Genomic DNA, 23,925 nt, shown 5'->3' on the forward strand with positions numbered 1-23,925 from the left:
TAGTTATTTTTTAACTGTATTTAATGTTCTATGTGATGTTACTGTAGAAATTTTTTTGAGAAGTCCTTACACTGGACGGCACCGGCATGCCGATGGCAACGGGTCTATCCTCTTTTCACAAAAAAAAGGTCGATCCGTAATGACAGCAACCTGCGCTACATCGACAGCCGCCTGCCCGTCCGTCACTTCGTTGCATGGATTTCTTCGGAAAAAAAAACCTTCGGATGTGTTTAGTTTGCGAAAAGTTTGTGAAAAAATTGTTGTACCACGTTTCGGTTTTATTTGGTAACTGTTGTTTAACTATGGAGTAATTAGTCTCAAAAAATTCGTCTTGTCATTTACAACCAAATTGTGCAATTACTTATATTTTTTAACTACATTTAATACTCCATGCATGGATCGTAAGATTCGATGTGATGTGCGTCAGTGAAAAATTTTGGAAACTTTTCGCGGAACTAAACACAGCCTTCTTTGCATGGCATTGGCCAAATAGCTAGGACAAGCAAGCAGCAGCACTTTTTTTTTGAAAACTACTCCCTCCATTCTTAAATTATTGTTGCTTTCGCTTTTCGAGAAATAATTTTAATTAATTTTATATAAAAAAATATTAATATTTATGATACATAATTGATATCATTAGATAGATTTTTTAATTTAGTTTTTTAATAAATTTATTTGAAAATACAAATATTGCTCGTATTTTTTATAAATCAAATCAAACTTGTGTCACGTACATCGAAAATGATATTTAAAAAGAGACAGAGGGAGGAAGTACTAGTAGCAAGCAGCAGCACTAGCTACCCTGCCTCTCTGAACTCTGAAGACGTCCCAGGCTCCCGGCTTTGCATCTCCACATGGGGATGGCTGCGGCGACGGCTGACCGCTGCCTCTTGCGCCGTAGCCCGTAGGAAAGCCAGCCAAGCGGGTCAGGTGACAGTCAGCCATGGGCAAGGTCAGTAGGCGACGAGCCTAGAACTAGAAAAGAGAGGAGTGGCAAATTTGGGTCGTGTTTAGATGTTTTGCAAAAAAAATTTGTGATGGAATCTTACTAATTTGAAGTATTAAATGAAGTCTATTTATAAAATTTTTGCACAGATGGGTTGTAAATCGCGAGACGAATCTAATGATGCTAATTAATCCATGATTTATTAATAATTAGCGGATGATTACTGTAGCATCACTGTTGCAAATCATAGATTAAGTAGCCTCATTAGATTCGTCTCGCGATTTACAGCCCATCTATAAAAAAAAGTTTTGTAAATAGACTTCATTTAGTACTCCATGCATGTATCGAAATATTCGATGTGATATTTTTTTTTTTTGCGTTTACAGGGTGGGAAATGTGACAGGGATATAGCTCGCAGATCGGCAGATGGAAGGAAATCGTTGACCTCTCTCGAGCTCATCGACGTTGAAAGCTTTTGAATTGAAACCACCGATGGCCACGCAACGAGAGAACTAGCAGCTGCGAGCTCTGGGACACCGTGTGAATTACTGCTACCGGTAGCGCCAAGTCAGCAGCGGAGAAGAGGAACCAGAAGCTGACTCCCGGGTGGCCGGTGCCGATCCGAATATCCGGTCCCTCCTGCAGCGTCCCACTGGCGGGTGGGCCCCAAGGCCACGTCAGCATCCGCCTCTCTTCCTCCTCCCCTTCGTACAGCGTGCCGGCGTTACAGGAAACCGCCGGAATATTCCTGACGGATCCGCACGCGGTCCTCGTGGTGTAGCGTCGCAACCTGTTCCAGCAGCGACACTGACGCTAGGCCCCGACACGTACCGGCCCGACATGTCAGTCAGCGGCTCGGCGCGCTCTCGGACGCCCTCGCGCCAGCGTCCGATCGAAGATCAACGGACGCGATTGCTCAGCTCCCCCCGCGCCGGCCATCCCACTCCCACCCACTCGCTGTCCCTCCTCCGTCGCGCCCCGCCCCGCCCCGCCCGAGCGGCTGACCGACCGGGGCGGCGAAACCGAGCCGGGCCCGTGGTCCACGGCAGAGCTCGCTCGAGAAGCCTCCGCCCCTCAGCTCACCCGTCACCGCTCCAGCCCACCCCCGAGGCGCGTCCCCATTAATACCGCGCCCGCGCGCACTCCACCCCGCGCTCTCGCTCCCCATGCACGCCTCGCCTCGCCCTCGCCGCGCGCGGTCTGCCAGTGCCGGTGCCAGCCATGCTCCTCGGCGCGGCGCTCCGGCTCCGGCTCCGCGTGCTCCGCCGCCGCCTCCGGGGCCGACGGCGCCGCGGGCGCTCCCGTGGGGGGAGAGCGGCGGCGGAGGGCGGGAGCCCGTGCTGCTGGTGTCCGGGATGGGCGGGTCGGTGCTGCACGCGCGCCGGCGGTCCAGCCCCAAGTTCGACCTCCGGGTCTGGGTGCGCATCCTCTTCGCCAACCTCTGAAAGTAGATTAGGGTAATACTCGCATAACCTTGATTAGTGACAAACAGTGTGTACATATAGTCCACATGGGGAGCCGGCATCGGCAGGCCCATGCGCCTTTGGTTTACATTCTAACACACCCCGCAGTCAGAACTGGGAGCACCGCGAACATTAAGACTGGACCTAAACTCTGTAAACACCGACGTAGGAAGACCTTTGGTGAAGATGTCTGCATACTGGGAGGTTGTAGGAACATGCAAGATGCGAACTTCTCCAAGGGCGACGCGTTCACGAACGAAGTGTAGGTCAATCTCCACATGCTTTGTGCGTTGGTGCTGAACTAGGTTGGTGGAGAGGTAAACTGCATTGATATTGTCACAGTAAACAATGGTGGTTCGGCGAAGAGGGCAGCGAAGCTCACCAAGAAGCTGGCGTAGCCAGCAAGCTTCAGCGACGCCATTGGCCACGGCGCGATACTCGGCCTCAGCACTCGAGCGGGACACCGTTGCCTGACGCTTGGAAGACCAGGACACAAGATTATCCCCAAGGAACACGGCATACCCGGAGGTAGAGCGACTAGTATCTGGGCATCCAGCCCAATCAGCATCGGAGTAAACCGTGAGGTCCAGTGGTGCACTCTGGGAGAGATGAAGGCCGAGGTCATGACTGCCTTGTAAGTACCGTAGGATCCGCTTCATAGCTGCAAGGTGATGCTCTCTGGGGTCGTGCATAAACAGGCACACTTGCTGAACAGCAAAGGCGATATCTGGACGAGTAAAGGTGAGGTACTGCAAGGCACCAGCAATGCTGCGGTAGTGGGTGGGATCAGTCACAGACGTACCATCAGCAGACAACTTGGAGTGAGTATCCACGGGAGTACTGCACGGCTTGCAGTCACGCATGCCCGCCCTGTCCAGAATATCCAACAAATACTGCCGCTGAGAGAGGAATAAACCATCTGCACGACGCTCAACAGAAACACCCAAAAAATGATGAAGTGGACCCATGTCAGTCATAGAGAATTCCTGGCAAAGAGCGGAGATTATCTGCTGAAGGAAACTCTGTGACGACGCTGTGAGCACAATATCATCAACATAAAGTAGGAGATAAGCCACCTCGGTGCCGCGGTGATAAATAAAGAGCGAGGCATCAGACTTGCCCTCCACAAAGCCAAGAGAGGTGATATAGGATGCAAATCGATTGCGCCAAGCACGAGGAGCCTGCTTCAAACCGTATAAGGAGCGGTTGAGTCTGCAGACATGATCCGGCCGTGAAGAATCAACAAACCCGGAGGGCTGTGCACAGTACATTGTCTCTGTCAAGGTGCCATGAAGAAATGCATTCTTGACATCAAGTTGGTGCATAGGCCAAGACCGGGAGAGAGCCAAACTGAGAACCACACGGATGATAGCAGGCTTCACAACCGGGTTGAAGGTCTCATCATAATCAATCCCAGGGCGTTGAGTAAAACCACGGAGGACCCAACGAGCCTTGTAGCGATCAAGAGTACCATCTGACAAGAACTTATGGCGAAAAACCCATTTACCAGTGACAATGTTGACGCCAAGAGGGCGAGGCACCAAGGTCCAGGTGTCGTTGGACTGGAGGGCGTCGAACTCGGACTGCATGGCGGCACGCCAGTGCGGGTCAGCAAGAGCCGATCGGCATGACACTGGTAGCGGAGAGAGAGTGGCTGCACTGAGGTTGAGACGATCAACCGGCTGTGCGAAACCGGACTTGCCCCGTGTACGCATGCTGTGGGCGTTGGAGACCGGCTCGATGGCAACCGGAGCAGTAGCGGTGGTGCGTCGTGTACCGCTGGCAGCAGCCTGCGAGGCAGGGGCAGCGGTACGGGACGGGTCCGGGCACCGCTGGCAACAACCTGAGACGAACCGTCAGCAGGGGCAGCAGTACCAGACCGGTCGCCGAGGGGAGGGGGCGACGTGCGTGCCCCTCCGGGCTGTGGCGGCGAGGTGCCACTAGCCTGAGGTGGCTCGGGCAGATCAGCCACAGCGGTGCCTAAGGTACCTGCACGAACAGCACTAGACCCAGGGGCAAAGTGGTGTAGTCATCATCGCTCAAAAAAGTTAGGGTGCCAGGATCAGGGGGTGTGGTGGACATGTCCGCAAAGGGGAACGACGACTCGTCGAACACAACATAGCGAGAAATGATGATCCTATTTGAGTGAAGATCAAGGCACCTATACCCTTTGTGATCTGCGGAGTAACCAAGGAAGACACATAGGGATGAGCGAGGAGAGAGTTTGTGGGGAGCTGTGGATGATAGGTTAGGGTAACAGGCACATCAAAAAACACAAAGATGATCGTAGGTTGGAGGCGTGCCATGGAGAGCGAAGAAGGGAGTGCGGCTGTCTAGTGTCTTAGTGGGGTGATGGTTAAGAAGATAGGTGGCGGTGTGTAAAGTGTCAGCCCAGTAAGAGGGAGGTAGACTAGCTTGAAAAAGGAGAGAGTGAATGATGTTGTTGATGGTGCGAAGGATGCGTTCAGCTCTACCATTTTGTTGTGAGGTCTGAGGTGTAGGGACACGACATGCGAAGAATGGCGCCATGGGTGAGGAGGAACGTGCGGGACGAAGAGTGATCAAACTCACGGCCATTGTCACACAGGACGGCCTTGATGGAGGCGCCAAATTGCGTGCGTGCATAAGCGAAGAAATTGGACAGGACCTCAAACGTCTCAGATTTGAGACGAAGGGGAAAATTCCAAGCGAAATGGGTGCAGTCATCAAGAATAACAAGATAATATTTATAACCCGATGCACTAACAATAGGTGACGTCCAAAGATCACAGTGAATTAAATCGAAAGGTTTCGATGCACGACTGTTTGACATGCTGAAAGGAAGGCGTACATGGCGACCTAATTGACAGGCATGACATAGAGGTTCAGCAGTGCTTTTATTACATTGGATAGCTTTGGAGGTAACTAGTTTGGAGAGAGCATCATGGCCGAGATGACCGAGACGACGGTGCCAGAGGGTGTTGGAGGCAGCGGTGGCTGTGAGGGCAGTGGTGCTGGTGGCCGGTGGAAGAAACAGGTATAGATCACCCGAACTATTGCACCTGGCGATCACGCTCCGAGTTTGAAGATCCTTCACAGAAAGGCCGAATGGGTCAAACTCAATGGAACAATTATTATCAGTGGTAAAGCGACGAACGGAAATCAAATTCTTAATAATGCCAGGGCTGACTAAAACATTAGAAAGAATAAGAGACCGATGTGGCGTGATAAAAGAGGAGGACCCGGTGGAGGTAACAGGAAGAAGGGCGCCGTTACCGACGATGATAGAAGGAGGACAGGAGGAGGATGGGAGAAGGTGAGTATACCAGTGTTATTTGCCATGTGTGATCCAACCCACGAGTCGACGTACCACTCCGCTTGAGAAGGCGGCGGAGTGAGGGACATGGTGCTGAAATTGTCGATCAGCGATTGCTGGTTCCACGATCCGCCGGCCATCGGTGTCCAGGAGGACTGCTGCTGCGACGGTGCAGCAGGGTAGGACGCCGTGGGTGTGGTCGCACCCCCGTAGTTGAAGCTGGGAGGGGCGTCGTATGTGCCGTGGTGCGGCATGTAGGACCCCGGCGACGGCGTGTAGTAGGGTTGCGGGATGGCGGTGAACGCCGCTGGATGCTGGAACGGCCAGGGTGGTGGGCGGAACGCAGACCCGGAGGGAGCGTCGGCGTTGTAGGGGTGAAGCCACAGCTGCACGGTGCCCGCCCACGGGTTGGGAATGGGGGCGAGCGGCGGTGGGGGACCAGGACGAAGCCCGCCCTGCCCGCCGGTGGCACCCTGACCGCTGGTGGCGCCCGGACCGCCATGTCCGCCCTGATGAGGGGCGGCGTTCTTGCCGTTGCGACCGCGGCGGCGGTTGTTGTTGCGCTGGCCGCCGCCTTGTGCCCTGCCGGAGGGAGCACCTGAGCCGCCGGAGGAACCGCCAGAGGACGGCGCGACGTAGAGGGCAGGCGGGACATCATCAGCGGTGGTGTTGTTGATGTCGAGCTCCTCGAGAAGAAGATGGGTACGGGCCTGATCAAACATTGGGAAGGGGCGCTGCAGCCTGAGGTTGGACACCATCGGCTTGAGCTTCCCGTTCAGCCCACGGAGCAAGGTCAGCACCAAGCTCTGGTCGCCAACGGGGTCACCGAACTCGGCGAGGGCGCTCGCCATAGTCTCCAGCCGCCGGCAATAGTTGGTGATGGAGAGGGCGCCTTGCTTGAACGACCGAAACTCCGCAGAGAGGACGAGAGCGCGCGACTCCCGCTGGCCGAGGAACTCGTTGTCGAGGACGGCCCAAGCGACGCGAGCGGAGGGATCCCGGAGCATGACCTGCTGCTGCAGATCGGCGGTGATGGTGCCGTAGATCCACGTGAGAACAGTGCAGTCCATCTGCACCCACGCAGATCGCTCCGGGTAGGCGGCGTCGGAGAGGACGTGGTCGGTGAGGGCGTACTTCCCGAGGATGACGAGGAATAGTTTCCGCCAGCGATCATAGTTGTTGGCGGCACGATCAAGGGTGATGAGGATCATCACCTTGATGTTGACAACGGCGATGGCTTCGGCGTGGACGGCGGCGTGCTTGGCCTCGAGGGCGTCGAGGGCAGCCTCGCGATCGGCGGCAGCCTTGGCGGCGGCCTCGCGCTGGAGACGCTCGGCCTCAGCGGCGCGCTCGCGCTCGATGCGCTGGGCGTTGTCTTCAGGAGGGGCCATGGCACGCGGGGTAGAGGAAGGCCGGCGAGAGGACTCGGCGACGGCAGGGAGGGCCGGCGAGAGATCTCGGCGCCGGCGGCTGCAGAATTAGCGGAAGCGGAGAGGTCGTGGAAACGAACCGTCTCGTGATACCATGAAAGTAGATTAGGGTAATACTCGCATAACCTTGATTAGTGACAAACAGTGTGTACATATAGTCCACATGGGGAGCCGGCATCGGCAGGCCCATGGGCCTTTGGTTTACATTCTAACAACCTCGACTTCAAGAAGTACCTCTGGTCGCTCTACAACGCCGACACCGGTGGGTTACTGGGTTGCCCGCTCGAGCTGTGCCACCACATGGGGTGCCCTTTCAGGTGGCGCCTGAATCGAGCTGGGGACTTGGGGAGTGGTTCTCTGAAGCGTGCTTCCGGTTGTTTGTTCCTGCGCAGGGTACGTGGAGCCGTTGGACGACGACGTGGAGATTGTCGTGCCGGAGGACGATCACGGGCTGTACGCCATCGACGTTCTCGATCCTTCCTGGGTGAGCTCTCGTGTGCTGGTTCAATGGAAGATTGAAAACGTGATTAGTTAGTCGGGGTGTTAAAGAAAGTGGTCTTTTTCTTGGTTTGTAAGCATGGTATATACTTTTTTGAAACCGGAGGATTGGGATATTTTGAGCGAGTCGTTTCTCACTCGTCATTGGTTATTGGTATGAATAGGAAGGGGACAGGATGAACTGGCCACATAGAGGAACTAGTGATCGTTATCAATGCTGTAAGGAACCCTTTTTGATCCTTTCTCCTTTTTGAAAGGACAGGAACAGACAATTGCTAGATATATACTGTAAACTGCATTTGGATTGTGGACAGATAAAGATAACAATTTTTCTGTGTGTAGTAATGTGTAAACTAACAGGATTCAGGTTAACAACCCATGAACTTTATAAAATTTATTTAAAAATCTATTTTGGAAGTTGTAGTGCATTCAATCATGCTTTTGGTGCCTAAAGTATTAGCAAACTTCCCAGAGACAAGCAACCTGGTAGCAGCAACTTGAGTAGTTAGACAATACTAGTCATGCATTGCTCATGAAGGCATAACTACATTGAAGCAACTGATGAGATTGATACAAATGTTATATATTTGCTCATGAACAAAACTTGAAACTGCTTATAAGACCTCTGGAGGGAAAAAGGTTAACATAATCTCACATTCTATGGGTGGATTGCTAGTACGCTGCTTCATGTCTATGAATCATGATGTGAGTTTTCATGTTTGGTATGTCATTTTACTTCTGGCATAAAACTCCATTTCTCAGTTCCCCCCATTTTCTAGGTATTCTCAAAGTATGTAAACAAATGGATTTGCATTGCTTGTCCATTTCAAGGTACTTATTTGATCTTTTAGTCAATTTCCTCTATTATTGCTGTTGTTTTACAGAATTGTGTTTTATATTAGTAATTTTTTATCTCTGCAGGTGCCCCAGGATGTATCAATGATTCCCTGCTTACTGGACTGCAGTTTGTTTATGGTTTTGAGAGCTTCTTTTTTGTTTCAAGATGGGCAATGCACCAACTGGTAATTTCTTGCCATGCTTTTTCACACAATGTTTTCACCATGTTCTAGGCCTCTACAAACTTTTTACTTGTCTTTTCCTCCCTTTTTAAGTTTGTCCCAATTATATGCAGCTTGTTGAATGCCCGTCTATCTATGAAATGTTGCCAAATCTGAACTTCAATTGGAAGGAAAAACCAACTATTCAGGTTTGGCGTAAGAACCCTGAAAAGGATGGAGCGGTGGAGCTAGTTCAATATGAAGCAAGTGATTGTGTATCCTTTTTCGAAAAAGCATTAAGGAACAATGAGGTAGATTTTAACATAAAGATGATTTTTGGGTAGTGTTGTTTCTGACAATTGTTAATACATAATAAAGTGACTTTGATACCAAGGTTAAGAATCACTCAGATAGGTATTAAATTCTTTTTTTCTAGAACACGCAGGAGAACTGCGTATCTTTGTATTAAGAAGAAAAGGTAGTCCAATTACGATAGGTATTAAATTCATGTGCATGACTCTATGCAGGCAGCTCTTCTAGCATGGGTGACTCTTTAACTTCATTCTGTTTTCTTGTGGATCTGTAGCTCACGTATAACGGGAAGAAAGTAGCACTTCCATTTAATATGTCAGTTTTCAAATGGGCCACTGAGACTCGCCGAATTCTAGACAATGCTGAACTACCAGATACTGTGAGTTTTTACAACATATATGGGAGATCTTATGACACTCCATATGATGTATGGTAAGTATTATGATGGCAGATGATACTAATATCATGCAGCTTTTCTTACTGCTCTAGATTTTATTCTGAAATTCATCATTCTTTATTTGAACTACTCGTAGGCTTGTAGGTTATCGATGTATGAGGTTAAGGTAGAGAAACTTTAGCATCTGACATGAATTGGGATTTTAATCTAGTAATCTATAAACATTGAATATGATTTGAAGAAACGAGGAAGTTTCTTGTCAATCTTTTGTTTAAAGAGATATGCGACCATTCTTTTATTAAAAAAAAAGAGATATGCGACCATTCTAGATCCAAAGATGGAGATCCAGATAACATTTTGTTTTGTGAGGATACTTCTTACTTCAGATTTTTTTAGGTGAAAATACTTTACTGACGAGTCTGATAACTGATACATGCGATCCTGTTCTTCTGTCTCTAAATACATTATTTCTATTTTCGCACAGCTATGGCTCTGAAAGCTCCCCGATCGGAGATTTGTCAGAAGTGTGTCACACAGTGGTACTGTACCCTCTTGCTTGAAAGTTTAAACTCATCAGGCTCTAGTTGTATACCTTCAATGGCTGTTCACAGTAATATGAAACCGGGACGTCCTCTTTTCAGCCAGCATACACGTATGTGGATGGAGATTGCACAGTTCCTATTGAATCTGCAATGGTAAGTTGATAACCATCCTAGACCGTGCCAGTGCCATGAGTATGCAAAGCACTGCATTCCTTGTTTTGTTAAAGACGCATAGTACTGCATGAACCTGTAAAAATGCTAGACAAAAATGTCAAAAGTGAAATAGTAGCAGTTTCAGGTATACACCAAGGTTGCACAAGAGCAGTATACACACCCCAGTGCCAGGAGTAAACACATCCCAGTAGTAGTTCATATTCTTTCAAGTGCCTTTTAGTTCATTTGGATAGCATAGCTCATGCAGTCTTGCTCAACTTCATCAGTGATCAGTCACAGAAGCTAGTTTTCAAAAAAAGATCAGTCACAGAAGCAGCTTCACAGCTTTCCATGTATTGTGCTTGACAGGCTGATGGGTTCGCGGCGAAAGAAAGAGTCGGCGTCGAGGCCGACCACCGTGGCCTGCTGTCGGATGAGAACGTATTTGAGCTTCTCAAGAAATGGCTCGGTGCGAGCGAGAAGGCGCCGCGGCGTTGCCTGTCTAGAAAACCCAGAGTGGTGGACCTGAGCTCCTAATCGTTGTCGCCTTGTCGACATCATCGCAATCTCTTTCAATGGGGACTGTTATTTTGGCCCTTTCCCTTGAAGAGATTATGAGACACAAATTCTGGGGATTGTATGTATTTGTCTGCATGATGCAAGTCTTTGCAGGGACAAAGGGGTGATGACCCCTATACACGATGTATCGTTGCCAGGCATGTCTTTTCAAGCCAAACGGCACGCCGCACGCATATTCACCGCGCCCTTCAACGCTGGAGCGTGGCGAAGCAATAACGAAATCGAGCATGGTTTCCAAAGCATTCTGGATTTGGGTTGAGCATTCCTGTATATGCATGACAGTCGGATGCATTTGGTTACCGCTGTCATCCGTATTCTTTTTTTTTTTTTGCGAGGACACTGCATTTCATAACGAAGCGCATATTCAAGATCCACTCGCCGTCCTAGCTAGGAGTAGAAATCCTACTGTAGGATCGACGTCAACCTCATCGTGGACTAATTCAATGATGAGGTCAGTGATGACGTAGACAAAGAACAAAGAATAACCTCAGCCCGTCAGCCTAGAAACGTGTTCTTTGTCTGACCGGTAAAAGCGCAGGAAATTATTTAAAAAATCCTCGTTAGGTAGCCTGGAGCCCAGCACTAATTCAGTTTCGATGTTGCATCTGCCATGGCAGCAACCCCGTTGTTCTTGGTGAAAAGGCACGGTCGCCCTCTCCCTCGAGGAGCCATTGATGGCGGAGATAGTAGGAACGGCGGTGGCAACCGAGGCGGTGAGCAGAATATCATCGATCCTCTCCGGCGACAAAGCCAGCCACGAGATGTAACACACGGGAACTAGCTACGAGGTCTGCTCTGGTATTTCTCAAGTTTCGGATACAAGGAAGTGGACTCGCCGGAGTACTCGAGCCGAAGCTCGCCGCCGCCAGTGCCGTCGAGTTCCAAATCAAGTTTTCCCTTTCCGCACGAAAGAGTATATAAGCAGAATACAGACCGAGCGACAGCTGCGGTCGCCCGTTTCATGGGCCTACCACTACTTGGTCCAGTTTGGTCCGGCAACGCGAGTGTTGGGCTTCTTCTCCCTCATGGGCCTTGGCGATGCTTTGATCAGGTTCGTGACATTCTTCCCTCCTTGAGAAACGGCTTGACCGCAAGCCGTTGTAGATGGTAGCAAATGGCGTACCTGGTCTTCATCTTCCCAGGTGGCAAGTTCTGGTGGCCAGCCAGCCCATTGGATCAACAGCTGAGAGATGGTGCGGCGTCCCTTGTTCTTCAGACGGCGATCAAGAATGCATTCCGGTTCCTGCATCGAAGTAGTGTCTGGTGGTAGAGTAGAAGAAACAAGTGTAGTGTTACCTATGGCTCTCTTCAGTAATGAAACATGGAACACAGGATGAACGGAGCTGTGCTCTGGTAGCTTCAGTTTATATGCAACGGAACCAATCTTACTCTCCACTTCATAGGGGCCAAAGTAGCGAAAAGATAGCTTGTGATTTGCCCTCGGAGCCACAGATGTCTGAACATAAGGTTGCAATTTGAGCCATACTCGATCCCCCACAGCAAAAGATCGCTCAGAACGCTTCTTGTCAGCCTGTTGTTTCATGCGGTGCTGCACTCTTGTCAACTGCCATTTCAGAATGTCAGCAATCTGGTCACGTTCCTTGAGCCAAGCTTCCAAGTCAGAATTGGTACAGACAGGAACTCCCGTGATGCCAAAGTGGCGTGGTTCTTGACCATAGAGTATTTCAAACGGTGACTTGGTCAGTGAAGAGTGATAGTTGGTATTGTACCAGAATTCAGCGAGTGATAGCCATTTTGACCACTGGGAAGGGCACGCTTGAATAAAACAGCGAAGATAAGCTTCAACACTCTGATTTACTCTTTCAGTTTGACCATCCGTTTGAGGATGATAGGCTGAGCTCATCCTTAGTTCAGTACCAGAAAGACGAAATAATTCTTGCCATAAAAGACTAGTAAAAACCTTGTCTCTGTCAGAGATGATGGCCTGAGGCATACCATGTAACTTGTAAATGTTGTCCAGAAACAGCTGAGCAACCTTGAGAGCTGTGAAAGGATGCTTCAATTTGATGAAATGTGAGTACTTGGAGAACTTGTCCACTACAACCAGAATGCAGTTGAAGGAAAGAGAGGGTGGTAAACCTTCAATGAAATCTAGTGATACTATTTGCCATGCTTGGTCAGGAACAGCTAGAGGCTGAAGCAACCCTGGATAATGGACTCTCTCAGTTTTGGCCTGTTGACAAATAGAACATGATGCAACAAAAGCTTGAATATGTTTCTTCATTTGTGGCCAGCTGAAAAGCTTTTTAATTCTGGTGTAAGTAACTAGGAACCCAGAATGTCCTCCAATGGGACTGGAGTGGAGGGCATGCATCACTTGCTGCTGTAATGATTCAGAGTGACCCAACCAAATTCTGTCCTTGAATCTGATGATTCCACGGACCAATTTGAATTGACCTTGTTCAGGATGAACTGCAAGTCCAGACAGAAGTTCACTGGCCTGGTGGCTGTCAGCATAGCTAGCTTGGAGGTCTTGTAACCATGCAGGTTGGGCAGTAGAAATAGCTAGAATTTCGCTAGTAGGGGAAACCGGGAGTCGAGATATAGCATCAGCAGCATTGTTTGTGGAACCCTTTTTGTAACAGATCTTGTATTGCAAACCCATTAGTTTGGTGAGAGCCTTTTGCTGCCAGTAAGTGTTAAGCCTTTGATCATCCAGATGAATCAAGCTTCTCTGATCAGTCTGAATAATAAATTCAGCAGGTTGTAAATAGGACCTCCAATGATCGACAGCCATGAGTATTGCCAAGCTCTCCTTCTCATATGTAGACAGTCCTTGATTCTTGGGGCCCAATGCCTTGCTTACATAAGCTATTGGGTGACCATTTTGTTGCAACACGGCCCCAATACCCTTGTCAGAGGCGTCAGTCTCTACCACAAACGGTTGATTGAAATCTGGCAGTGCTAACACAGGTGCAGAAATTAGTGCTGATTTTAAAGCCTGGAAAGACTGCTCAGTAATAGTTGTCCAAGCAAAGGTTTGCCCCTTTTTCAAAAGCTCTGTGAGAGGTTTAGCCAACAATCCAAAGTTCCTTACAAATCTTCTGTAGTACCCAGCTAGACCCAAAAAGCTCCTAACCTCCTTGACTGAAGTAGGGGTAGGCCAATCTTGAACTATGGAGACCTTCTTTGGGTCTGTAGCAACCCCTGATGGACTGATAACATGCCCTAGGTAATTGAGTTGTTGCTTAGCAAAAGAGCACTTGGACAATCTGACCTTAAAGTGATGTTCCCTCAAAAGATCAAACACTTGTTTTACATGCTGCCTATGCTCTGAGAGAGTCTTACTGTAAATGAGTATATCATCAATGAATACCACCACACACTTCCTTAATAAGGGAGCAAGAATATGATTCATGATAGCTTGGAATGTAGCTGGTGCCCCTGTCAAACCATATGGCATGACCTTGTACTCATAGTGCCCAAAATGAGTTTGGAAAGCAGTCTTATGCCTGTCTGATTCTGCCACTAATATCTGATGGAAACCAGACCTGAGGTCCAAAGTAGTGAACCATTGAGCACCAAACAATTCCTCAAATAATTCTTCTATGATTGGCAGAGGAAATTTGTTTTTGATTGTATAGGCATTTAGCCTCCTAAAGTCAACACATAGCCTCCATTCTCCTGTCTTCTTCTTTACCAACAAAACTGGTGAGGCATAAGGACTGTTACTAGCTTGAATCCAGTTATTCTTCAGCAACTGGGCAACTTGTTTTTCGATTTCATCCTTTTGGAACGGTGTGTATCTATAGGGCCTCAAACGAAATGGCTGTGTTCCAGAAAGGAGGGGTATAGTATGATCCTTTGGTCTGCTGGGAGGTACACCAGTGGGTTCAGTAAAAACATCTGAGTACTGAGAAAGGATTGCTTGAAGCTCTGGAGGTATCTGCTCATTGGTGATGTTTTCTTCCATGGCATAAAGATGCACAATGCACCAAATCTCATCTTGCTTGTGCAAAGCAACCAATTGATCACCATTTATGACTTGACATTTTCCATCAAACTCCTGGATACCAGAAAACTTAAGGTTCCTCCCTTGATGACTGAATGAAAACCATTTTTCTGCCCACTGTACTTGCATTGGGCTGTGCTGTTCCAACCAATCCATGCCTAGGATAACATCATAACACTTCAGTGGCAGGATTTTAAAGGAAGTGGTTAACTGAGTCCCCTGCAAAAGCCAAGGACAATCTTTCACCTCATGAGTACAAAGTAGTATCCCACCATCAGCAACTTGCACCTTTACTGGATGTTTCAGTTGTCTTCTATATGGCAAGAGAGCAGCCATCTGCTCACTAATAAAACTGTGAGAACTTCCTGAGTCAAGTAACACTAAAGCCTTGTGCCGGAGTATGGATGCCTGAAGCTTAATTGTCTTGCCAGAATTGATACCAGTAGCAGCATATGCAGATAGTGCCATAAGATCATCCCCTGAATCAGATTCTGCACCTTGAGAACTGAGTGTTGGAGATTCATCACCTTCTGAAAACATTTGCCACAACTCCTCTACCACATGAAGAGAGACAGATTCTGGGCAATGGTGCTGAGGCCCCCATTTGTTTCCACACTTGTAACACAGCCCTTTGGCTTTCCTATAGGCCATCAATGCTGCTATCTTCTCACTCTGAGGTTTGCTCTTGGGTGTAGCAGAAAGCTTCTTGTCTTCTAGTTGTGCCTGATCAGCCTGTTTGATAGGTACAGACTGGCCCCAAGACTTGGACATTGGTTTCCCAGAGGTATATGCTTCAAATCGTTTCACCTCTTTGCTTGAACTTCCCAGCAGAACTTCTTCCTGCAAAATAGCCAAGGAGCTAGCAGTATCGAGATCCTTTGGCCTATGAACTAATACAACTGCTTTGATATCATTCCTCAAACCATCTACAAACCTACTGGTTATCACAGAAGGATTAAAACCAGGATCATGGGCAAGGAGTTGATGCACAATTTCATCAAAGATTTCGATATATTCAGAAACTGACCCAGACTGCCTGACATGGAAAAATTGCCTAATCACCAGATTCAATTGATCTCTCTGAAAGCGATCTACGACAGCCTTACTCAGATTTTCCCAACTCAATTTCCTGATATCTAATTCTATGGATTGCATCCAAAAGGCAGCAGAACCACTAAAGTACATGGTTGCTAACTTGACCCAATTTTCATAAGGTACATCACAGATATCAAAGTAATTCTCACATCGCTTGACCCAGATTTTGGGGTTAGAACCATCAAATTTAGGAAACTCTAGTTGCGGCAATGTGTGTCCAAAATTACTGGGCTGAGAGAAAGTGGAAATTCCTCCAGAATCGAATCCGCGAAAGGGAACAGGTGAAACAAAGGATGATTGGATCGCACCTTTGACCGGAGCTGGCACTAGGGTTGTGACAACCCCAGCGCCCACACTCCGGTGGTTCTTGTCTTCACGGTGGCCATTAGGCCCGAGCGCCTCTGCGTCAGCAGCAGCTCCCAGATGGGCAGGAGCAGGCGCCCTCGAGGAACTGGGATCTTCCTCCACTTCCTTCTTCTTCGGGATCTCATGGATGAAGAGGTCGATCTTCTGCTTCAGATCGTACACCGAGTTCTGGAGATCTGTTACCCTGTCCTCCATGCCCGGCTTCCAAGTGATCAGAGAGTTCTGCTCCTCAGTGTTCTGCTTGATCGTCAGCTGCATCTCCTCGATCTTCCGGTTCATCTCCTCCGTCTTGGTGTTGGTATGGTCCATCTTCTTCCCCAACTCCTCCAACTTCTGGAGAACGGTGGCGAGATCGGACGGCGGCGCCATCGCTCCTGCTTTGACTTGGAACCGGGTGAGATGGGAGTGGATTGGATCCAGGATTGGATCACGGAGGTGGAAGTGGATCTAGGCTCTGGATACCAATTTGTAACACACGGGAACTAGCTACGAGGTCTGCTCTGGTATTTCTCAAGTTTCGGATACAAGGAAGTGGACTCGCCGGAGTACTCGAGCCGAAGCTCGCCGCCGCCAGTGCCGTCGAGTTCCAAATCAAGTTTTCCCTTTCCGCACGAAAGAGTATATAAGCAGAATACAGACCGAGCGACAGCTGCGGTCGCCCGTTTCATGGGCCTACCACTACTTGGTCCAGTTTGGTCCGGCAACGCGAGTGTCGGGCTTCTTCTCCCTCATGGGCCTTGGCGATGCTTTGATCAGGTTCGTGACACGAGAGCGCCGAGGGCAGGGCCGAGAGGCTCGAGATGGCGGTGCTCAAGATCCGCAGCGTCGTCGCCGTCTCGGAGGACCTCCACATCTCCCACCCGCCGCTGCTGCAGTGGAAGGCGAAGCTCAAGCGCGTCGCCGAGGAAGGCGACGGCCTGCTGCACGCGCAGTACAAGAAGCAAGCGTTGGGGTGCGATCGCGTCAGCGATGATCCAGCAGCAGCAGCAGGTACCTCGATCTCCCGGTACTTGATCCAAGCGGCCAGACGTCTCGCTCCGTTTCGCCGCAAGGAGGCCGAGCTGGACGACGTCACGCTGCGGAGATTCGAGAGGTTCGCCGACGGCGCGGACAGCTTCTTCAGGCTGGTCGAGTCCGGCGGCCGCCCCAAGGGGTCCATGTTCTTGCCGTCGCTGACCTGGTCCTTGCTCGCCGGCGAGTCGATGGAGTTCTCGATCCGAAGGGGGAGCGGCGGCGGCGACGACCTCGTCATGCTGTGGCCGTGGCCGGATACGGGTGTCGAGGATGACGGGCTGGTGGCGTGCCTCGCCGTGTCACGCGAGGACGAGGCTATGTGGGAGAAGAACCTGAAGATGTGCGTCGTGTTCCGGCTGTCGGAAGCATCGGACATTCTGGCCATCGCCGTGGGCTGCTTGGAGCTCCTGCCGCCCCAATTCGACGCTGCAGGAGTAGCCCTCCGGAGGCTGTTAACTGAAACAATTGGGCAAAGAGGTGACAGCTCCAGCCTTTCGGAAAGATCGAGATGGTGCCGTCGACACATTCAGAGTCACAGCCGTAATGATCGTGAGCCATCATCTACGGGTGATGAGCACAGAGGCACTGGAATTGGAACATTACGACCCCATCAGGTGCTTCAGCTTACTGCTGCTTGTTATGCCTCACCATCCATTGCTGGATCACTGTCGTGTCCTGTGAAGGCTGGCGTTCCTCTTAAGCTGGTGTACCGTGTGTCTCCCTACTTCTTGCCTGAGAAGCATTCGAACCAATTCGAGCTGGTTGAGCAAGATGATGCCAGGAAGCTGCTGCCCACAGTTACAGATGGTTTCTATGATGGTCGAGGACAACCGGCGGTGACCTGCGGAAGGCAGATCTGGTGCCCACAAAGCTCGATGTATTGCAAGGTTGCTCCAGAGATTTCAAAGCCGTTGACGATGGCGCAGGCGTCCCTGATGGAAAGTTCTGGTGCCCCTAGCAGGAGGAGAAGCAGGGGCGGAGCCAGGATTTGATTATTGGGGGGGGGGGGGGGGGGGGGCAAGCAGTGATTGGGGGGGGGGGCAAAAGTCTTGCCGCAGGCTGCCACTGGGGTAAGTTCCACCTTTGATAATAGTGCTATAATGGTGCTACGGGATCATTGGGGGGGGGGGGGGGGCGTCTCCGCCCCTGAGGAGAAGGATGGCCAAAACAAAATCTCAGTCTGTTTCTTTTTTGAAATAAACCTCAGTCTGTTTCAAGGTCGCGAAAAAGATTGCAAAACCTGAACAAGTGAACAAGGAAGTTGCATTGCATGACCTTTTTTTGTCCCAACTGTATGGCTTATTTAGGGAGTTCTACTATGTCTTTTATTTCTGACAAAGTAGTACGCCTGTAATCTCTTGACTGTCAAGTGTCAAACGCATACACTGACTAGTTATGTCATTGCAAAAGTATCAATAAGAATGTAATACAGCGATGTGCGTACTCATCTTGGACACTGATACAATCTCCAAAACATATACTCATGATACAATATACAGGAACAATAATCCGTAGTGGCTCATGTTTCATTTTTTCGTAGCGTATGACGACTGATAATATCACAATAACGTAAGCTTAGTACTAGAGTGGGATTGCTGCATTACTTATTGAAATCAACTACCATCAATGGACTGATGTGCTATGTCTAAAGTATTTTTAATTCACGATTAAAAAAATAGTTAATTCAAAGAACATGACAGCACTGATTGCAAAAACATAACCCCACCATTTTTTTTGCAAAAATTAAGGGGGGTTTTGTGAAAATTATAAGGATCGTATATTAATTGGGAAGCCGTTTTGGCTTCCAATTTCTGAGCTACACCCTACAGGTTAAGAAAATGTATGCGAGCGAGCCAAACAGTTAAGCATACGTGGATTCAGATACCCTGCAGTTCTGCGTAGGGGATTAAATTCAGGATTAAATTCAGAAGGACAAATGCTACTGATATTCCATAAATTTCTGTAGAGTGTAGAATGGCTAAATGGCATATGGCTTTTCATTGCTGTTAGCTTGTTAATGTCTGGAAGATCATCTTTAGCGCTTTCTTTATTTTTCCTAACAAACTTGTCCCCAATCTTATACCTCAAACTTATTTTTTTTTGCAGGCAAGGTATACCAGAGATGTGGAACCCCGAATCCAGACCATACAAATTGATCACTTTATGCTAACTCTTAAGACAGAAAACGGCCTAGAAGATTAATGAAAACGGCCTTCACTTTCTACTGACCCTGAATACTGAAAATTCACAGGTCCTTGATCATCCAGATTCCAGATGCAATGCATGATATCATGAACAAAAAACAATATTTAGCTCCTTTAATGTTAACTAATACATTTTCATTTCGTGCTTATGAAAATTATAGAATCAGCAAGAAAGCATGCTATGCAATGTATTTGTCCTAGCTACTCGCCCTTTTTCTTTCCTCACATCTGATAGCAAAAGAATATCACGCTTGACAACCGTGTATGTGTTCCATTACAGGTTCAGTTTGGTAGACAGTTGCCTACTACGTTGAGGCAGTAGCAGCTGCTGCAAACTCCTTGTTGGACGATGGCCTGTCGTCTCCGACACCAGGAACTTGTGCTGTGCGGTTTACCGTTGCAGCCTCCTCGTCCCCGGCCCCTGTAACCTGTGCAGTCTCTTCAGCAATCTGCTTTGAGCCCCTGCTTGCAGCAGTTTTTTAAGTGGTGAGTATTGACACCAGTACAGTATCATAGCTATGCAGCTATCCATGTTCAGAGAACAGAAAACTGGAAAGGCACAGTACTTGTATGAGTAGATGACAAGGCCAATTGCTGTGCCGGCAAAAGCTACGAAGTACATCCAGTCAACCTGCACATGGGCAGAGTTTGCTTCCACCAGATCAGTTTATGAATGGTTATTGTGAATTGATATGAATAAATGGAGAAAGAAATCCATGTGGTCATACCTTCTCATGGTAAGCAAAGATACGGATTAAAACAGCCCACATGTCGGAGGTTAGTAGTGAGAGATTTAGCATGGTTGCACCACATATCTGTAAAAATCAAATGCTCATATGTTCTGTAAATTTATTCAGGACAATCATGAATTAGTCTGCAAGAGGACAGTGGTTTCTACCTTGAGTATAATCGGTACTGTTGAGTAGAACAAGAACATTGCCACTGCGAATCCTATGAAGGGAAGAATCTGGAAGATAAAAATACATAGTCAAAAAATGAATCATGACCGACAAGGTGAATTAACGGAACATGGTTGCTCATAAATAATTCATTAGAGTGTAGAGAGGGAAAGGTACTTACCGCACCAGCATTCCAGTGGGTCGACCTGAGCTCTTGTCGTTCAAGTATGCTTCTGTAGCATTGTCAAGGAAATGGAATATGGGAGTATATTTCTTGCCTCTGATGTGTAAAGTTGAAATTAAGTCAGTTTGGTATATGATCAAAAGAATTTCTTATTCCCAAGTTCCTTATTTTGACCTAACCACAACCACAAATGGTTCAAAATTCTGGGCTGCATTTAAAAGGGAGGCTCACTGTTACAGTATTGTTGGTTGAATCGATCATCGCATACCACTGGTTGAGCCTTCATTTCATGCTGAACCAATTTATCTGTAAATGGTTTGTATATCAACCAAAAAAAATGAACCACTAAGAATCTGGCAGGCAAGGGGTGATTTAGCTAAATCTGACAGTCACTAGAAATCGTATGTTTTGTTTTGCTTGTAGTAGAAGTGCCGCAGAATACTGTGAAGAAAGGAAATTAGCAATTACTGCATGAGATCAAGTCTTTTCTCTCCTTTTTTCAGAAGCTAAAGGATACATCTGTATACCACTTATAATTGCTCCAAAAACACCAAGCATTGCCATCACCTCGGCTCTGTTGCTTTTCTTGACAAAATACTCCTGAAATTTTTTAGACAGAAATATTTGAAGTTTCCATCTATATATTTCTGTTTTATGTCAAAGACAAGAGATGTTTAACAACAAATTGCAGCAATAATTATCATAGCTCGATGAATAAACATATTAGTCTCATAAACATGGAAAAAATACTAGAAATGACCAATCATGCATATCCTAGCAAGTGTCATCCAAATGATAAATATGCTAAAGGAGAATGGTAGTGTTCATTGAACAAAGATAGGTGCAGTTGCTTCTTACCTCAGTCACATTACTGATGGCATAAAGCATGGATCCTCCAATAACAAGCAAATCACCTTTCAAGGGGTTGGGTCCTTCTGCAAGACATTCCAAAAGTGTGACGTAAAAATGAATTACACAATATGCTCATACTTTGTGATAAATTCAGCAGCAGTTTTTATCCATCTGTCATGTCCTAGGCTTCTTGGATCAGGTATGCGCTGCTAAGACCACAAAAAACTGAGTGCTGAAGAACCAAAGTAAATTGAAGATATTGAGTAGAAAATCTTTATCTGAGCTAACGATGCATCAAAGTGTAACTTTGTCAGAACGTCCATATTTAGCAATAATGAAGCATATTCTTACTTGCTCGGTCAGAGGCATGCGCATCAGAAAACACTACCAGTACAAGGCCTGCCACACAAACTCCAACGCCGATGAACTTCCTTAACCCATACTTTGTCTTCAAGAAGATCCAAGTGAGCACAATGACACATGGAATTGACCAGCAATCCAGGAGCATCACACTTGTCAAGGATGTGTACTGATAAGCCTTCACAACTGTTGGGGTGGGAGAAGCAATTCAATTTAGCATATACCCAAGAAAAAAGAAACAAACTCCAGTTAGAACTTGATTTCCTAATTTACTTTCGCTAATGGTAACTGCATACCGATGTAGTTGGCCTCCACATCGATGATGCCAAACAGCAAGTAGTAGTACCACTTAATCTACAGAAACAAGACATAGAAAACATTTGAGGTTTTCCTTTTGACTTTGGTAGAAAATTTCACATTACTTTATCACCACATAAACACCGTGGTGACAAACAGCCTGAGCAACTTGTAAAGGACAGAATAAGAATGCGCATAAAATCCTTGCTAACATATAGAGACTAGCCATTTGTTCTGGTTAGCAGGGCAAGATGCTTTATACATGCAATGTACATGCATCAATCATACAAGAAGAGAAACAGTACAACACAAACTACTGGTCCAAGTCCAAGGGAATAATTTAAAGGTTGGGGATGTGCTAAAACCCCCTAATAGCATCTCAACCTTTTATTCAAACAGCATTTCAACTAAAAAGATTATTCTGCTTCCTGAAAACCTAAAAATAGCATCGCAACTGGTGATCACAGCTTTTTAGCCTGTAAAATACTTCATTACTTTCAGTCTGTTATTTTTCATTCTGTAATATGAATTTCTCTAGAGCATAAGAGCTGAAGAACAGTTCATGTTTTTTTATTAGTTTCCATTTCCCCAGATGAATAATTTAACCAAATTAGTCTTTAGACACCTCTCTGGGTGGAAAAGCAGCACCCCCGACATACCGTCAAATGTCGCCTTTTGTATATCAGTGTCCCACCAAAAACAAGTGCAAGAAGGATGTAATTCAGCAGTGACTGTGAAGTAGGTGCATTGACACCTGAAAGAAAAAAAATAAACCCTCGTGATTCAGTCTTGTCTCCATAATTCCCGGTTGTCCCAATTCAGTCTTTCCTTCATCTGAACATGGTACTCTTTGTAACGTTTACTTTCATGAACACACAACGAAACGAGACAAACTTGCATTGGCGGTTGAATCCACTGGAGTCAAATGCCAGTTTCTTAGCCGAACAAAGCTTGAAGAACTTGTCAAGTAAAATCGCGGCACAATTGAAGGCACAACTAAAAATAAAAACACAGCCTTTTCTGTTCAGAGCGATAACAAAATCCAGTATTTTTGCGAGTCCGGTGCTCCCGCCAAGAACTCGAGGGAGACAAGTTACAGAGGGCGCCATCGGCGGAGTACGGGAACAGCGCAGACGGCGGCGGCGGCGAAACGTACCTCGGCGGGCGAGCTCGGACGAGGAAAAGCCGGTGGAGGTGATGAGCAGGGAGACGAATTGGCCCAGCGCGAGCCCCACGAACACCTCCCGCCGCAGCCACCTCGGCGGCGGCGCCATTGCTTGCTTCTCTCCTCTGTGTGGTTGCACCCCCCCCCCCCCCCCTGCTAGACGCCAACGTCGCCGTCCGAAGTGTGCGTGATGGCGATTGGCGAACGCGAACAAACCAGCGACGCCGTGTCCGTGTGCAATTATTTACATCTTTTTTATGTGCACCAGCTGGTCAGCGTCGATGCTTGTGGGCCCCGGCGCCGATTGATGCCGGCTGATTTAGTTTAGACCGGTATCTTTTTGGGCGATGCAACTCGAGCCTGTTTGCAGGGTTCTGACCCGATCTTGGATTGCTAAAAGGGAATTAGTTCAATTTTCTTGAATGAATCGAGTTGTAGAAATAAAACTTGGCTACTTCAAATTATAGAGTCTACATTGTTCAACGATCCTAATTCTCCAATTAGAAGCGCTGAGCCCATCCTAGGACTTCTTCTTTTTTTCTTTCACACCTCATAGATTTTCAAACCCTAAAATTTTCTGGAGAGTGGGATGCACCAATCTTGTGTACAGCAAGGTGCATGGTGGTGGAGAAAGGTGGGAGCCGTATTAGTGGTGGAAGAGGTGGATTAGTTCTAATATGGCGAAAGAGTTAGCTGATCGAAAAGGAATGTGCATGCAAGAGAAAGTGAGGCGTTGGGTGTCATCGCGAGAACAAGAAACTAGCGTGGTAGTTTTCCTTTTTTTACTGTGCGTATGTAACAAAAAACTAATCCAAACTGTGGATTAGTTGTGTACCTGAATTTTTTTTATCTATTAATAGAATGACACGCCGCTCTCCTATGTGTTCGAAAAAAAAGAAAGAA

General features: G+C 47.6%; 3 protein-coding genes and 1 long non-coding RNA gene across 4 annotated transcripts; 3 read left to right on the forward strand and 1 right to left on the reverse strand.

Moving 5' to 3' along the window:
• Positions 1-943: 943 nt before the first annotated feature.
• On the forward strand, positions 944-10,851 carry LOC120695429 (phospholipase A(1) LCAT3-like). The gene is made up of 11 exons (XM_039978683.1): positions 944-952; positions 1,333-1,342; positions 1,867-2,364; positions 7,527-7,618; positions 8,412-8,463; positions 8,554-8,654; positions 8,765-8,941; positions 9,217-9,374; positions 9,824-9,878; positions 9,981-10,034; positions 10,404-10,851. The coding sequence occupies exons 1-11, from the start codon at positions 944-946 to the stop codon at positions 10,569-10,571; spliced, it is 1,374 nt and encodes a 457-aa protein (XP_039834617.1). The 3' UTR covers positions 10,572-10,851.
• A 272-nt stretch (positions 10,852-11,123) lies between these two features.
• LOC120683719 lies at positions 11,124-18,064 on the forward strand. Its single transcript, XM_039965809.1, has 2 exons — positions 11,124-11,376; positions 16,820-18,064. Exons 1-2 carry the CDS (start codon positions 11,288-11,290, stop codon positions 18,051-18,053), a joined length of 1,323 nt encoding a protein of 440 aa, XP_039821743.1. The 5' UTR covers positions 11,124-11,287; the 3' UTR covers positions 18,054-18,064.
• A 15-nt stretch (positions 18,065-18,079) lies between these two features.
• Positions 18,080-20,174, forward strand: LOC120683740. Its single transcript, XR_005678899.1, has 3 exons — positions 18,080-18,131; positions 19,168-19,312; positions 19,546-20,174. It is a non-coding gene; the product is annotated as an uncharacterized LOC120683740 (long non-coding RNA).
• Positions 19,337-23,244, reverse strand: LOC120683730 (solute carrier family 35 member F1-like). Its single transcript, XM_039965818.1, has 11 exons — positions 23,014-23,244; positions 22,517-22,611; positions 21,857-21,914; positions 21,552-21,746; positions 21,207-21,283; positions 20,866-20,948; positions 20,346-20,397; positions 20,164-20,232; positions 19,994-20,080; positions 19,832-19,896; positions 19,337-19,727 (listed from the first exon to the last, which is right to left on the reverse strand). Exons 1-11 carry the CDS (start codon positions 23,129-23,131, stop codon positions 19,571-19,573), a joined length of 1,056 nt encoding a protein of 351 aa, XP_039821752.1. The 5' UTR covers positions 23,132-23,244; the 3' UTR covers positions 19,337-19,570.
• Positions 23,245-23,925: the final 681 nt, after the last annotated feature.

This window comes from Panicum virgatum, chromosome 2K (assembly GCF_016808335.1).
Source record: "Panicum virgatum strain AP13 chromosome 2K, P.virgatum_v5, whole genome shotgun sequence".
Lineage (NCBI taxonomy): Eukaryota > Viridiplantae > Streptophyta > Magnoliopsida > Poales > Poaceae > Panicum > Panicum virgatum.

Bases quoted from the DNA above. Each gene is read 5' to 3' on its own strand.
- LOC120683719 (XM_039965809.1), top strand. From the start codon at position 11,288: ATGGCGGAGATAGTAGGAACGGCGGTGGCAACCGAGGCGGTGAGCAGA. The intron at 11,377-16,819 runs GTAACACACGGG...GTGACACGAGAG, and splicing joins GACAAAGCCAGCCACGAGAT to CGCCGAGGGCAGGGCCGAGA.
- LOC120683730 (XM_039965818.1), bottom strand. From the start codon at position 23,131: ATGGCGCCGCCGCCGAGGTGGCTGCGGCGGGAGGTGTTCGTGGGGCTC. The intron at 21,915-22,516 runs GTATGTCGGGGG...TTGTTTCTGTAG, and splicing joins ACAAAAGGCGACATTTGACG to ATTAAGTGGTACTACTACTT. The intron at 19,728-19,831 runs GTACTGTGCCTT...TGCTGCAAGCAG, and splicing joins CTTGTCATCTACTCATACAA to GGGCTCAAAGCAGATTGCTG.
- LOC120695429 (XM_039978683.1), top strand. The intron at 8,464-8,553 runs GTACTTATTTGA...TTATCTCTGCAG, and splicing joins CATTGCTTGTCCATTTCAAG to GTGCCCCAGGATGTATCAAT. The intron at 10,035-10,403 runs GTAAGTTGATAA...TGTGCTTGACAG, and splicing joins TTCCTATTGAATCTGCAATG to GCTGATGGGTTCGCGGCGAA.